General features: G+C 36.4%; 1 protein-coding gene across 1 annotated transcript; it reads right to left on the reverse strand.

Moving 5' to 3' along the window:
• Positions 1-4550: 4550 nt before the first annotated feature.
• LOC114532123 (X-ray repair cross-complementing protein 6-like) lies at positions 4551-17312 on the reverse strand (the record flags this gene model as incomplete). The annotated part of the gene is made up of 20 exons (XM_028553700.1): positions 4551-5148; positions 5677-5769; positions 6445-6554; positions 7718-7795; positions 8757-8840; positions 9112-9223; positions 9386-9514; positions 9701-9789; positions 10792-10843; positions 10927-10989; positions 11358-11454; positions 12040-12123; positions 13052-13131; positions 13636-13719; positions 14232-14255; positions 15559-15637; positions 15709-15799; positions 16051-16105; positions 16565-16612; positions 17274-17312. Coding segments are annotated over 20 exons (1608 nt in total), but the record flags the coding sequence as incomplete, so codon positions are not given.
• Positions 17313-17468: the final 156 nt, after the last annotated feature.

The following is a 17468-nucleotide window of genomic DNA, read 5'->3' on the forward strand; positions in this document are numbered from 1 at the left end:
TAAGTTCTGTTGTGAAACTGTGGAAATAACGACAGTATAACACAGTATTACGTCACGTCCACGTCCTAGATTTGGTGCATCTTAGGGTTCCTAATATATGTAAAGCTTGATACGAAAGGTATACAATCATATATACAGTAAACCCAGAAAACCCAGGGTAACAGAGGAGATCAATTAACGTGTGTAGACAGGGTGTGCCAAAAAAGTACCCTCCACCAAAATGAGATCTGTTTGTTTTCTACGTGCGTTGTGAGAATCTATCAAGTGAATGGCGAAAAATTATAACTCCTGATCGGCCAAATATTAATACAACGCGACACACAAATAAACGGTTTCCTTTTTTTACAACAAATATCTGTTGCCCTGTAGCTATTTGCGTCATTCGTACTCAATTTAACGGGAAATATGAATTTGTAATTTGACACGTATTGCTGTTTGTTTTAGAAGCTATTATAGATTGCCAAAAACAAAATATCGGATTTCAAAAAGGGGTAGTGTTTTGGGACATACATCCTGCAGCTGCGCTCGAATATCGCTGCTGTTTCCTAGTGTGAACACGAAGAATCGGTGAAATTTTCATCCACTTTTAAGGCGGTTTTCCAGTAGGCTACTTTTTGATCGAACAAAATTTTCCCGCTCGATTTTTTTTTCAATTGTGAAAATTGTGGTACGGTCGACTTCTCCTCTGAAAAGAAATCGAGCGAAAAATTTTGTTCGATCGAAAAATTCCACCTAGGGGAAAACCGGCTTTACTGTGCGAACTGTGAACACCTGAACCGAATTCGAACGAGCACAGTTCCAAATTCATCCTGTCCAGCGTGAACGTAGCTCACGCATATTACAGAACGGAATGACATTCAGCTAAATGCACCCGCACTTTAGTCTTTAACTCTACAAGGAGAATAGGAATACATATATTTATGTATTCCAGCACAACATACCTTCGTTATTTCCGTCAAAGCAAAATTTCATTCCGTTCACGATGCTTGAAGATGCAAGAAGAGTTACAAGAGAGATTAACAGAAGATACACATTTTTGCCCAAGTGACGTTCTACGCATTTTCCTGGGTCATTTTTTGTGGAAACAAATGGTTCTTGTAACCGTACATTAGCGCCCAATACGTTATCTTTCATTTTAAAGTGTTATATATATATATATTGCAAGCAATATACGTTTACAAAGATTAGTCAAAACGAATGAATGTCTGATCGTTCTATATTCACATCTCAAATAACATAATAAATAATGCATGTGCAACAACATGTGCGACGATTATTTTTAGGCATATTGCTATCGAAAGAGGTCAAAGTTAATAAAAGGCAGCGAAGACTTTAATAGAGACCTTTAGCTTAACCAATATGACAAACCGCGAACACCAAACGGTTAATTCCAAATAACATTTAAAATTAGATTTTTGGCACTTTCTCGGCCACAATTTGTCTCAGTATAGTTGCTCTCTGTTTGAAAATAACGCACCAATTTTCTCGGCCTGAGAAACCTAGCATTTGCTTATAATATTCAGAAAGAATTTTCCTGCTTGCCCTTAGAGGGTTGTCGTAAACGTCAAGCTAAGGTCTCTAATGTGAAACATGAAGAAATTATACCAAATCAATCAAATTAATATAAGCATTTGTTACTAATCGTTGCTACGGGATACGAAGATGTCGTGACGAGCGGAAACCGTAACGTGTAAACAGAACCTTAATGACAACGACAAAACGAATTGTCAAATTTAAGTGCATTGAAAAATATAATTTCACGCAACAACACGGGTCGCATGAGATTAAATGACAGTTTTTTCCGGTGGCGCAGGACAGCGCAAGTTAAAAACAAAGTTGTTTTAGGGGCTGTTTACATGAACCCTGTTCCGTGCACGAGATTCAATGAAGCGTGAGATAATTTTGAGGTATTGAAATGTGACGTCTTTATCAAACCAGACAATAACAATTAAGCTATTGTCAGAATGGCTAAAGGTGTCTAAAAAAAACACGAAGTGTCTAAAAAAAACACGAAAACTATTGAAATCACTCAAGGTTAAAATTTGAAAGCCGTGTTTACGAATTTTAGCCCGTTGGGAATTAATGCAACTTATAAAATGCTAATATAAAATTACGAACAGACGCCTGTTCTGGCGTTAACTGCGGCGTGCCGCGCACGTGCCAGTCTTCAATATAAAGCTTCTGAACATAACCAATATAGTTCATACTCATTTAGATGCCTTGCCAACTTAAATGTTATTTGATCACGAAATTCAGAAGCACATCGTACTTTAAAAAGTATAGAAGTTCAATTGTTCAAAAATGTAAATAAACCGCATGATACATTCACTTTGTCTTACATTTTGCCTTTCGAATTCGCGCTTATATAGTTATATTAGAACTAAATAACAAAATCTGAATACTATATATAACCCAATTTAATTCCAAGCAGGATACAACTTGAAGCCTGATGACAAACAGTTATCCGCTAAAGGTTAAATTGTTGTTGAAGCAACCTCTAAAAAAATCCCACTTGAAAATAAATTGAATATATGTATATGTATATGCATATGCTGCTATTATGTTATTCTGGCGATCAGTAGACTACATGATAAAATATTTAAGTTTTGAGACTGATCTAGTTAAAACATTCCAAGTTTAAAGGGGTAAAATTCTGCAAACTGCAAGCCTTCATCAGAGCAATCATGCGAATAAAAACAATTAAACATGATTCATGTTGAATTTGACTTGCTTAAGGCTGCTTTTGCATGATCAAATATTCTTTGACAAATTTCTGCTCTTGACGCATGTGACTGCGCGTATTCAAGTACAAAACAATATGGTTGCTCATTGAAGCGAATTATAAAATACATTCATAATTCATTCATCTACTTTACATACAACAGGAGAAAAAAATTGTCAAAGGAATTTTGTCGTGTAAAAGCAACCAAAAGGCAAACAACAGGATGAAATTCAGCATTTTCATTAACCGTGTCTTTGTTAAACATCGACCCTTGTTTGTACAAAATGCTTTTTGCGCATGGCAGCATTACCCTTGCGATAGTAACTTCTAGTATTAAATCTTCAATCCTGTGCAAAATGCGACGTGTCAACTCTCCATATACGACCACATCTTGTTAAACGGCGAAATATTATTAAGATAGGACAAGAATCTACATGTATTAAATATATTCTGACCCCAATTAAATCTAAACTTAATTGAACAGCATCAAAAGAACGGTTTATTTTTTCCTCTTGGAGGAATTGCCGTATCATGCGAACGAAATCGAATCGCGCATCGGAAAATTAGCCAAAGCTGTGGACCACAACTCTTAGGAGACAAAACTGTGACGTAAATAAATACGGTCACAGACACATTTCAAATGCTAGTAGATTTCGCGCCAAAACACACTTGCGACCACGAAAAATAAAAACAAGACAAAACCAAACAAAACCAAGGCGAATTTTTTAAACTCAGCCGTTCACACCGGAGTAATTAGCCTTGTTATTGCTTCGAAAGAAATGGTACAGTTGACCACGGAATAACGAGTGTTTAATGTCAACGCGTACGAAACGCTTTTCAACGAAGGTGGACAAAGGACAAATTGTAAATATTGTTAAATAAATATTTTTGCGTACAAACAAATTTTACTGCATCATGCATAAAAATACTTATGGCAAACAATTATACACTTGTGGGTCCCAACAGAGTGCTTAGGCAATCAAACTCTAACAATTACATTGTTATAGGTGATTTCAATGGTTTTCGTTTTTTTGAGACACCCTGTAAAGCACTCTTTATGATAACAGGGTGTATAAAAAATTGCAACTATTTAATGAAATATTCATATATGTTTGCTTCTATTCAATAACAAAAGATCGTAGGCCCCTCGGAATTATTACGGTTGCAGCTTTTTATACACCCTGTATACTAATTTCAATACTTAAAAGTCATCTCAGGTTTTGTTGAATCTCGGCTAAGCGGGTCCTGTAATGGTTACATGCAGTGGCGTCGCCAGCATTGACAAGTAGGGTGGACATATTCATATATTCATGTTCACACACCGTTAAAACAATCAATTTGAAAAGAAACAAGACGCCTGCTCTGGCGTTAACTCCGTCGTGCCGCCCACGTGCCAGTCTTCAATATCGTCGCTCACACCGGAGTAATAATGTAAAACACAAATATGAATGTCCCCCCGACCCCACTTATCAAGCTGGCGACTAGGGTTGCCAGATCACTGAAAAAAAGAAGCCAATTAAACATTGTTGTAGTTGTCGCTTTGATTTCTTTGTTTTAAACGAAAAATCAACGATGATGGTAGCAATATTTGGCTACATTATCCATGCAGTAATCTGGCATTCAGTAACTCTTCGTGCGTGCGTACGTGCCCGCAAGGCAAGATAAGGCCGTTTTCCGTGACGTATTAAGGATGCTTTCGATTGCTTGAGATGCTTTCGATCCGTTACCGGGAAAAAACCTGCGGGGAGGACATTGGTTCCACAGTATAAAATGATGGTCAACAGAACGGTCAAAACACCCAGTAATAGCAATATATTAGTTATGGTTTTATAGGAGTTGCAAGTCGTATGGATTGAATGAGGAGGTAGTAGTTGAGGAAACTATTGGGTTTATTTGCCGTTGTAAACAGTGCGAGGAAAACGGCTTAAATACTCATAGGTCTTTAATTATTCATTTCGTTTTATTAACGCACCACTCTGGGGAAACTTCTGTCAAATTTAATGTGAAATTGCTGAAGTTCTCGTTAAAGCACATATTGCCTTGTTATTTCAGGTTTATGCTTCAAACTCAAGGTATTAATTCTTAGCAGAATACCTATAGTTTATAAAAAACATAACATAGGTCTTTGTTTTCGAATCCACAACATAATATTAACCTACAAAGATAGTGAGCTTTCGGTGCAGTCCAAAATGTAGGCTGATAGTTTCATTAAGCGCTGCCTTCATAAAAAAACATAATGCAGTTCTTTGTTTTCGAATCTAACATAACACTAACTTTCATCTAAAATGTAGCGGAAACTTACAGTCATTTTAGTGCAGTCCGAGGTGGAGGTTAATACCTTCAATAAGCTCTGCCTTCTTGGTTCCACATTTGATGTCGTTGGATTTTACAAATTCTTTTAAAACTGGAACTGTTAGCTTGTTGAGCTAAATAAGGTATACAAAAGATGCAATTAGCCATTCCCAATCGAGCAGGGTACTTGGTCTAGTCGCAAACCGCAAAGCATCTATGGGCTGTTTGGAGCAACAGGAAATATAAGTCTGAAATCATTTGTCCTTCCAAACAGTCCGTAGATGCTTTGGGGTTCGCGACTAGACCCAGTTCCCTACTCGATTGGGAAATAGCTAATATATATAGCTAGTTGTATCACACGGAGACTACTTTTGTACACCTGGGGCCCGTTGTTCGAAAGGCGTTTAGCTTAAACGGTGGATAAGTTCAAAATGGGAAACAAAATTATACATTTATTGAACAACTGAGCTGAAATATTTCGATGTAAATAGTTTAATTTTCAATGGAAGAACATATGTAATGCATAATATTTAAAAGATGCAAGGTTCAACCGTTCAGAAGAACTATGAGAGTATTTTTAAACTTTGGCTTATCCGCCGTTTAAGCTAAACGCTTTTTGAACAACCAGCCCCTGTTATTATATCATACATTACAACACATACCGTTCCTGACGTAGCATATTCCTTAACATCCACAGGATTTGAATTGTCATTTTTTGTTCGTTTAGTAGACGTGCTAGAACCACCAGTTGTAGCCTGAGAAAAATATCATAAGACATCATCTTCTTATAGATCTCTTAAGATTATATCTCGTTTGAAAAAGCTTTATACAGAGTATGCTTTTCTAACTGGCCCTCTTTACTCTCTTCTCGTCTGGTGTATGGATTTTAGTTGGTCCATTCACGGGTAAGGAGCCAGAAAAGTTTCAGTCATTATTTACTAGATTATGAAGATATACGGAGGACGGGCAGCCCCATCCTAACCAAGGACCATGAGGACCATCACGCCATGTATTTGTAATTTTTATGTCCTCTTTGACGTTCACGTCTCATCTGAGCACTGGGGACCTTGAGCAAAAAAATCATAACTTATGGGCTCCCAACAATGAGGAATTTCGTTTTGAACTTATCGGGAAATTTATTTACATTTTCAGGCTGAGCCAATCAGAACGCCTAAACTTTTATGTATAAGTATACATATACTTAAAAAGCAATAAAACTAAAGAATTGCAGCTAAAAACCATTAAAGAGAATCCCGAATGTAAGAATACTCGCAATTTTGGAGCGATTGAAAAAATTACTAACCGCTGGATAGTGAAATCCAGTTTTCGTAGAATTGACCATTCAAGGTTATTTACTTAAATGGGTTGTTTTGCTTGCGGGATATTCTACGGTTATTGCGCTAATCGTAAGGTTTTCATTGTTGCCGCACCTTTCTTTTCTTGCCTTTCCCGTCATGAACGTATCCTTCGGGAAATACAAGATCGTTAAATTCCGTTGCTAGGTTACCAAGTCTTGCGTCAATCTGAACTTTATTCGGTTCTAGAAATTATTTTTCAGTCTTAGTGATGCATAAACCCACTGATATTTACAGGATTCCGCTTAGTCGAGATTGAACAAAACGAACATGAGAGACTAGGGATGCAAGAATAGTGCAAAGTTTTAGTGCCCCCTCCCGATACCCAGGCAGCCAGACGTCTGCCCCAAATATCACAGCGCTTTGACCTTTGCCAGTAACGACAGAGATACCTCAATATTTTTTTGAACTTGGCAAAAAGGAATAAAGAATTGTTATAGAAAATGTTTAGATCTCTGACCATGCAAGAAAATTACTATAAAATAAATCAAGGGTACCCCCGGAAAGTTTACACTATGACTGACTGACTAACTGAATGTATGATTGACTGACTCGTCTGAATTTTTGCCACTCACCACAATACTGCAATGTTTCGTTGCACTAAAAAGGCTGGGTTAGCGCAAAAATATAACAAAAGCTGCTCTCATCCAGTTACACTGCTCCCTTCTGGTCTCATTTCATAATTATACAACTTCAGCTCAATGTTTAATTGTTAATTATACTATATTTGTTCGACCTAACGACCTTCACTTCAGGAGAGCGAATGTAAAAAAAAACGGGATAGCAGATATTTCGTGTATGAAGGCAAACCTCGCAAAAAAATAGAACGATAAAGAAAAAACTCAAATCAGAAGATTATACCTTCCCGTTGTGAAACAGACGCCGGATGTGCAAGGATACCAAAAAAATCTGGGCCGACTAGTTTAGCGAGAAGATATCTCGTTCATTCTCATTCCCAGGCTTTCCGCGTACAGCGTGTTTCGTGTACACACAAAGCATATTTTAAAATTTCATTCGGAAATATTTCTGTCCGACGAAAGAACCACTATTTTAAGTTCATTTACACTTTTTCCACGGGAAAAATTTTGCATTCGGGAATTTTCCTCCGAAAACATTCGTCAGCGTTCCGTTCCGAAGAAACTTTTCCTGTGTTTAAATTCAGCTTTATAATAACTTAAAATTTGCATAGCGGGACTAAATCGTCATGAACTTGGATATTTTTTTATCAAATACACCCTTTTCAAAATAGTTTATCATCACGGCAATGATGAAAACTGTGTTACTACACTGATACTGAAACCAAAATATCCTTTTTAAATAAAGAAAGCACTGATAGTGAGCAGAATACCTGAGAAATCCTCGAAATTTTCTGGGGCATCTTTGTCAAGCGCCAGAGCTTCAAGAATATTGTAATGCTTCTGTATGGCTGAAATACAATCAAGTTAAATCACATCTTAAGCCAGCCTGGTTTCCATATAATTATTCGCAACGGACCATTCCCCTATTAAAGTAACTCCTGAACAAAGGAAACTCATCGGTTCTGAGGTATACAGCTGAAAAGAGCATCTCAAATTTAGTAAATTCCGAACGTTGCGAAATGTTGAAAATTACAAAAAATATCGCCGTGCGAAGTTAGCAATTTACTAATTTAACAAAATTTGCTAACTTCACACGCTGATATTCTTCACACTTTACAATATTTCGCAACCAAACTTTCTGCTTTTACTAATTTTGGGATGCTCTTTCCGGCTGTATACCTCAGAACCGACGAATTTCCCTAGGCCTAGTTCAGGATTTACTTTAATATGGGGGTGGTCCATTGTCGTGAACAAGTTATTTAAACCGATGAGAAATACTTGAGAAATTTTAAAATAGAAATATTCACACACGGAACTACAGAAACTGTAAAAAAATATTTTCATATTAGCAACCTTGACTTGTTTGCGAGAATTACAATTAAATGGAAACCAGGCTTTATGATATATAACCGCTCACGTGCAGGTAAGTTTACATAGACATTGCTAACTAATCAAGGGCATAAACAAGTTTGTTTAGGTAATGAAAACGACACAAAATTTAGAGTCAAACTCAGCAGTGGAAGGAGACCAGACGCAGCCATAAGTCAATTAAAGCCCGGTTTACATTCCATTCGATTTATCGGCAAAGAATGGCGTAAATGGGTATCCGTAGTCGCACCCATTTCATTTGTGCTCGGCATCTGTATTGGTTGCCTGAGCACTAATAAAATTGGGTGTAGGTACCAAACTTAGCCGTACCTTGCCGTGCCGTGTCATGCCGTGCCGTGTCATGCCGTGCCTCAGAGGTTAGAAATCATACTATTTTCTTAAAACTCTCTTTTATTTTTCGCTGACTTACGATCAACTTACATGGATTTTCAATATCCAAAGGATCAAATGTGCTCGTCAAAGCTTTAATTATGTCTTTCGCTTTTTCCACTTGATCGTCATTAGCTTTAAAATTAAAATAAAATGGAGTCTGGTGCACCAAATATTTAAAAAAAGTCGTCTTATTTCAACTTTAGAAAATGGCTAGAAATACGCTAATTGTGCTATGGATTTCGGTATGGTTCGATTATCTGATTTCGTTATGATTCTAGAAATAATTCCTGAAAAAATTCAAGAATGGCTTTACAGGAGGTGCATAATCGTGTCGGAATTACTTTCAAATGAACATCATCCTAAGGCCCCGCCCTAACAGTTAAGGCCAATCTGCAAGCAATACCTCGAGGGGCATCTTCATAAGATAATTTTCTTAAATCGTCAGCAAATGGAAGAAAAATGAGATGAAATCCGGGAGGTGACACTTGAACATTTTGTTCGTCCAACTCTTCCTCCTGTAAATATACACAGTTAATACATGTACGTACAATAAAACACAATAAGTACATAACATGCCACTTATGTATGACCTCTCGCTCGGGGTAATAGATGGATTATTGCCCCCAAGAGAAGATATTACCCTTGATATATTACCCGGTTATAAGCGCAATAGATACCTGTGGAATAAGAGCGACCAGTTTCAACGAAGCACCACGTCGAGGAATAAAACGACAAATAGCAACTAAATCTTTCGATGAACATTTCTTTAACAAGGCTGTAAAAAGTCGACTGCTTCCAGAAATTGACTAAACGGATATAATATATAAAAATATAAGAAATTAAACGATTTTCAACAACCATACACTGCAAAAACAGTAGACAATTTAAAATCTTTATTTGGCAACTAGTAACAGTCCTTTCCCGCCATTTTAGATCGCCGGGTTTATTGTGTTGTTTTCGTATTTGTGCGATTAGATATATGCAATATTCACCTTCTCATCAGGATAAATGAATTGAGCTGGTCTGATATGATGATATCGTTTCAGTAAACTTCGTGGTTTGAAACCCAGCAACGTTAAACCTAAAAAACATCAATAGCTACAATGTTATTTTGACAATCCTGAGATCAAGACAGAGAAGGTGGGGGGGGGGGATGTAAACTGGGAAACACTATATAAGTAACGTTTCAAATTATGTCGTTTATGGTGACAGGTCAGTTCACATAGACCTTTCAAAGACTTAAAGTTTGATGTTACACGAAGTTTGATGTTACACGAAGTTTAATTGAATCCGGATAATTGATGAGTGGTCAGCGGGAATTCGTGAGCCATTGAACTGTCAAGAAACTGGAATGATAACTAAGGGGGGTGGGGGGGGGGGTTGAAGCCCCAGTGCTTTTCACTTTTTCTCAGTTATGAGCTGAAATACTTGACGCCAAATGTTGAGCCGTATATGAAATTAAAGCTATTAAAAAGTTATATTTCGGGTAGAAATTTCGAGACTTTAGCTTACAGGAAAATATCTATAAAATATTTGAAAATTTCCCGATTTTTTGGCGGTTCGTAATTGTTTTTTTTTATATATTTCCTTTATAGTTTTGTCTTGAAATTTACACACCAAATATAACTTTTTAATAGCTTTAATTTGACACCCAGCCCAACGTCCGGCGTCAGGAATTTCAGCTCATAACTTAAGGCGGATTTCCACTTACAGCGAAATCGTTCGCTAGCGAAATATTTGCATATTTTCTTTTGAATTTTAACAGCATAAATAAATTAGTTCGACTTGACTGTTCTCAATTCAAAAGAAAATATGCAAATATTTCGCTGGCGAACGATTTCGCTGTAAGTGGAAATCCACCTTTAGAAAAAACACTTTGGCTTCAAGCTAATATGGGCATGTTTGTCAGGAGGTGAAACTTTCAACATTACCAGACTACCTACGAGCCGGTTATACAAAATCGGGATAAACTTTATAATCTTCCTACTTAAATTGGGGGTTCTCTTTCATAACTGTTAACGGCGTTCAATTCTGTATTTTAACGGCTTATTCAATGGTTGGAACAATTTTTTTGAGATCTAACCAGTGTCACCAGCAGATTTTATTGCATCAACTTCTTCTTTCTCAAACACAACCTTATAACAAACAATACGGTTTATAGAGTTACACGCAGGATTTATTTTCATTAGAATAAATTTTTTTATCATTGGTACTGTACCTTATCACCACCAAAACACTGAAAATACTTCAAATCTGTCGGCAGTAACTCAACCCCAGTTGTCTATGGTGGACAAATACTACAGTTATTCACATCACGATGACTAGTGGTTTAAATCAGCTACATATCATCTCAACTTTAAATTGCCCAATCAGACAGCTTGATTATTAATCTTACGTGATTAAGTAACTCAATAATCCAGGTTGTATGAAAAATAATCGACACAGCGTAGAAAATATTGAACACTAATTTGGTTTGCTATAGTTCTAAATGAATATAAGCTGCAGTTTATTTCAGAAAAATAAGAACCATGCTAAATTTCGGCAATGTTACTTGAAGTAGCCTATACCGATTGCTATAAGCAGAGCGCAGAAACCACTGCAAAGCCATCTTTGAAACTACAAAAAGTTCAGGCGAAATATAAACCCCACCTTACAAACTAACTTGGATACAATCTTCACTTCCTCATTAATACGACTGTCGAGGTTGACATAGGAACTTTTTACTGCCGCACGGCATAAATTGAATCTGAACGGTAATAGATTAAGTTTAAGATGAGGATTACGGTTTAGGATAACGAATAATGTTAGGATTACGGATTAGGATATAAGGATTAAAATTAGGATTTAGGCTACGGTTAAGGTATAGGATTACAACAGATTTCTTGTTGTTTACATGTTTTATGATGCAAATTATGCTTGCCTGAAAACGCTAAAGTCCAAAAAATCACAAAACCCACGAAGATTCATCGAACAACCGGGACTGGGGTAACTTAACTAATGAAATTCATTTACAAAAAAGTCACCCATGTGTTAGAAGGAATTTTTCGATTTTTCTCAATAATTACTCATGAGCTTTTAAAGGTTGTAAAATTAGAAAACCTTCTATATGGGCATAAAAAATCATTTAATAGACGTTTATGTATATTTGAAAAGAGTCACCCCTGTTTAATCAACACTACAAAAAAGGGCAGAAATGATAAGAAATCCACAGCCAGTCTACATTTAGGAAATTTGAGAAAATGGAAAGAATATTAGCTAAGTTTTTTAATTGTGTCATACGTATTCTATAGTTAGATGGACGGAAGGAGTTACTGTATCTAAGAGCGCGTACACTGAGACTCCAAGTCCAACGCCTCCTCCAAACTGCAAGGGAACTCTACAAAGAGGCCTTTTCTTGTATTGTTTTTTTTGAACTCTGGAAACATGAAACAAAAATCAATTTTATTTTAGGTAGTTGTCATATTAAATTAGTTGTCATATGCAACATTATTCGATGCAACATTATTATTATATATTATGAATATAAAATGCGATTCAACATTAGTACTAAAACATGTCTGGTCTGTCGTGTTGGGATGGCCTGATCTAAAAGACATTAATTACAACGTTGCTCCTTTTTTATTTTGGAATATCAAGAAAGTAAAATATTAACAGCTTAAGGTGGCTCTGTACAGTTTATCGACAGTGGCGTAGCCAGCCTGACGATTTAGTCATGCTATGCAAATTTTATGTCATTATCATTATTCATTTCTTTAGAAATTCAGTGTTTTCACAGTCGATGAACACCAAAATATTAGCATAGCATGACTAAATTGTCAGGCTGGCTACGCCAATGTTTATCGATATTTATAAAATTTAATTCTATTTGGCGGCCATTTTGAAACCTCTCTGTTGCTATAGCAACGGCTGCCAAGCATAAGTTCTGAATAGATTTTGGCTTCAGGTATGTTGCCTGATAGGTATAAAAAATTTTATTCTTATAGTCAAACATTTAGATGCTTAACATTCCTGTTTAAAATGTGCATCTAAATTCAAGAAACTGTAGGGAGACACGTTAAGCCGCAGCAACGCAGGCGGTTTATGATCGCTTTCTGGTGCATGTTATTGAGTGTCTGCCGAATTATGGGTACGCAATCGTTGCTAAGTATAAACTAGACGTATTAATGTACTCTGTTGAATTTACTCATTCCCATATATCAGAAGGAGGACATCACTGACAAAAATAGCCTGTGTAGCTCCTGCTGATATAATGAATAATATATTTCATAAAATAATGTGAAATGTTCTAAGGCTGCATGATGGTAGATTGCCGGGTAAATATTCAAAATATGAAGCTAACAAACCTCGTCAGAAGTTCTTCAAATTTTTCAGCAGGATCTGGCATAGTAGCTCTGTCTATTTCATCGACTTCACCAACGATATGCTATATTATAAGCAATAATATTCACTGATTCCAGCCAACCAATGCATATACGATGAGAAATAAATATAAGAAAAAGTAAACCAACTCAGTTCCTCCAGAATACAAACAACAAGGTTTATCACGTTCATCGCTAATGGCTTGGAAGCCAAAAAACTTTTATTTCATATTAAGTAGTCTTCAGCACTTTTGTGTAATCATACATTTCTATATGAAAGGCCTTTTTCTTTATAGCATAGTGAATTGTAAATTAAAATTAAATCTCACGCCCTTCATACTATTAGTAGGAAGAACCACTGGGAAGAACGGAGACAAATGACTCAATGCAACCTATGATAACTTAGTTTTGCCGAGGTGCTTTATGACGTCAGTATCTTAAACTAACTGAAATGTGATTGGGGTGTCATGTGGCTCTCATACAACTAAGCTTGAACGTTGCTTGTGGAAGGGTTCCTAAGTTCACGTATGATAAGTCTACCAAAAAAAACCTCACCGGGCTTGCTTTACCTCATAAAACAAGCTTGTATCAAATTGTCCGATTCGTGGTTTAATCGGCATCAGCTCAATGTCAATTCCAACGTCAAATAAATCCTGAAAGAAAATCGGTTTAAGCTTCAGAACCGAGAACGGAACGAAAACAAGGTTACTTAATGTTTAAAACTTGATTAATAAATCATTATCAGACCATTTTTCGTAAGCATTTTGAGAGCAATTCACGAAAAATGTTGCTCGACTTTTGCAAAACGAGCCATAAACCCTATCTACACTACGCAGGGCCGCGTTTCCACACCGCGGGGCCCGTGTCATTTTCTTCGCGCGGGGCCCCAAATTTTTGCTTTCTCTATAGTGACATAGCGTTCCTAAAAATGCAGTTGGAAGCACTGACTTAACTGTGTAGTGTGTATATGTGTGTTATGTTATATATTATTCGCATTTCGCATAAGGTGATGCTGAGACGACCCAGAAACGGCATGAGTAACGTCAAAAGACTGGGTCAAGGATTGTGATTGGTGGGAAACAAAAACTTTACTTCCGGTCAACGTACGTGTTGTCAAAAACGTCACTTGCTTAAGTTCACTAATAAATTATATAAAAAGATATACCGTAGCCTTTGTTTTTGCTTGTCTCTAAAAAGAAAAGAGAAAATATAGCACTGCGAATAGGGGGGCTTGTACACTGCAAAAGTATTAATATTTAAGCACTTTGCAATGACTTTCAAAGAAATACTTCAAAGGCAACAGTATAATGACCTTCAGTTGATTGAAAGGTGAATGTAGAGCAAGAAATATAAAATTAATAAGTCAAAGAACTTGGAAAATTGTTTTACGAAAATTGAGAATATTAACATTCAATCAGACTCTAATTCCCGACCCGGCGCGGAGCGCTGTGTGAGGGTACTAATTCCGCCCGGAGATTAGGAATTACACCCAAAAGTTACCCAAATTCTATGTCATGGACCGTGGACGTTGGGGACGTTGAATGGTCATGGTACTTGTGCGCATGCGCAAAATTTGAACGAGTAAAGACTGGTTATTAGCAACTTGAAGATTGGCGAAAAAAAACGTTTGTATTTCGAGGAAAAACGTCAGCAATTTAACTGTCATTTTGCAAACTATTTTTTTAAAAACACAATATTTCGTAAACACAATATGAAACACAGCAGTTTCGTAAACATAATATGAATTGTGAATCAAATTATATTAACACTGGAAAGATATTCAACTATCATCAGAACTTGAAAAGTTAGCGGTGAAAAGGAACAGCAATGATATTCTTCATTTGTCATTACGTCATTGTTTTTATGCTCTCTGTCGTGTGGCATATTTCACTAATGTTTTGGCATTTGCGGAGATAAAAATTCATTTCAAAATAAATTGATTAATTTAAATCAATTAAAAGCCAACAAATTACTACTAAAGCGGCAGAAATAGTAAAAAAATCACAGGCGGCCATGTTTCCAGCAAGTGTCGTGGCGTGTGCATGACGTGTACATTTGGGGAAAATTTGAGGACACAAAAATAATCTTTAGTTACAATTCTGGTAATACATGATAATACGATAATTTTGCTTCGTTTGAAATGGCGAGGGGTTGCTGCATGCATGTATTTCTAGTTTTTAGAATTCAAGAAGTCTCACTGAAGCATTTCTCCATGAATTCAATGACTGTCAAGGCCTAGAATTGTTGATTTTAAATTTAACAACATTCACGTTTTGTACAAACCCTGTAAAAATCAGCCGCAGCTCGAAAATATCGCATATACCAAGTATATAGCCTCGTACCTAGGTGCTTTTGTGGAAAAACATCCGTCAGCTGAGAAGAAACGAACGCGAGGGTGCGCTTGCTTTTTTCAGCTGACCTCTATACAATAGCTGAATGCAACGTTATTTATTTAACTATTAAAGCGCCTGGGTACGAGGCTGGTAATTTACCTGCAGAGACTGGTTGTTCTTGTGGGGGTCGTCATTGTTTGTAAATAATAATATTCTTTTATGTCCATTCCTCATAGCACTGCAAGGTTTGAGACATAAATAAATTGGTTATACATCCTATACTAACAAGTTACCTGGGGGGGAAGTTACCTGTTGGAAAACATATTAGAACACGTCCATAAAACGTCATTGAGAGAAAAATCAGAACTGTGACCATATTTATCTTGGAAACTATCACAATCTAGAGTTCAAAGCGATAAAATTCCATTTAACTCATTTAAGAGAAAGGGTAGCTACGTAAGCCAAATTCAAAGCCAAATGAACCCTGACGAGTAATGGTGATAATTCGTATCAGGAACCAATGCGCAATTATTTGTAAACATACTTTTCCTGACAATAACTCAACCTTAACTTTAATTTTAAGTGTAAAATTTTTTAGGCGAGTCAGAGAAATAAAAAATACAGCTTGAAGAAAACTCAAGGATATCAAACCTTTCAGAAGATCTTCTACGTCCAGAATTTTCTGTGCATCCAACATATCAAGGTCCTACAATTTAGGTGGGTTAGTCACGAATAAACTATACACGTATATCTTAGGGGCTGTTTGTGCTTACAAGATCCGCAGCCGAGATTAAACGAAGCGTGAGATGACTTTGAGGTATTGAAAGTGACATCAAACAAGCACTTGCTACTGTTAGGATGACTAAACGCGATTACCAGAAATGTTGTATATTCTCATTTCAACACTTCAAAATCCCCTGACGATTCGTTGAATCTCGGTTAAGCGGGATCATGTTCATGTAAACATCCTCTTAGTTAGAATTTTTCAAGTGAAGTTAATAGAAGGATATTATAATATGGTACAGCTCGAAACAAACGCATGAATTCGTATATTATAGTAGCGACTGTAGCCTGGTAGGCATTTCATAAAAGCAAAAAAATATTGCATCACTTTTGCAGATATGCCATATAAAAAAGGGTTAATGATGTATCTTATCTGTCAAACCTGATATATGTATATATTCTTGAAATTACTAGGGTTCTGGTCCTTCTCCTGAAATTAGTGAGAGAACATTTAAGAAGCAAAAAATGGTCGTGATATTGTCACCACAAAAATAAATGCCTGTTCAAGGGGTTGCTGTGACACAAAACGGGCAGGAAACCTGCTTGTTTGATTTTCCAATTTTTTTCCCTTCAGGAACCGATTGTTCAAAAGCCGGTAAGTTTAACTATGAGTTAAAGAAAATCTTTATATTTTTCTAATCGCTTGTTCACAAAATTGAATATCTTTTTTCATGTATATCTTCGGGACTGATAGAAGTCTTATTTTCCAAAGTTTTAAAACGAATAGTGGTTCAGCAGCACATAAAAAGTCATACACTAAAACAAGTACTGGATCAAAATCTTAGCACTAACCAGCATTGGTTACCTAGCTTTGAACAACTGGCCCCAGAGAAGTAGGATCCTAGCTCCTTCCCGCCCCAGCTACTACCTTCAAAAAAACTTGTATAATTGCAGTATATTTAGTCTTTTATTGTACCTGTAGTAAAATTAACGCTCCCTATTGACCTGCAATGTTTTAACTGCATGACATCTTTTAGCCTGCAGCGCTAACCTTCTCACTCTCTATACTGTATACATGTGTATAACCATTGAGTATGCACTGCAGGTTATATAGAAACCCTTTGGACACAGTGTGATCTGTTGACACTTACTGTTCCAAAGAAAACAATCCCAAACAAATCCTTTTCATTTTATCTTATTCTATACATGCTGCGCACTGCATAGGACATAAAATATATGTATTTGTACATACTAGTCCAAGATAATTACATATTATTCAGTCATTATAAACAGAACCAATGTATTGAGAGTCATGATGTGTTGGAGTAAACAGTGTCACACTTGTT

The sequence above is a fragment of the Dendronephthya gigantea genome, unplaced genomic scaffold (assembly GCF_004324835.1).
Source record: "Dendronephthya gigantea isolate DGI-Jeju-01 unplaced genomic scaffold, DenGig_1.0 000078F, whole genome shotgun sequence".
Taxonomy (NCBI): Eukaryota; Metazoa; Cnidaria; class Anthozoa; order Malacalcyonacea; family Nephtheidae; genus Dendronephthya; species Dendronephthya gigantea.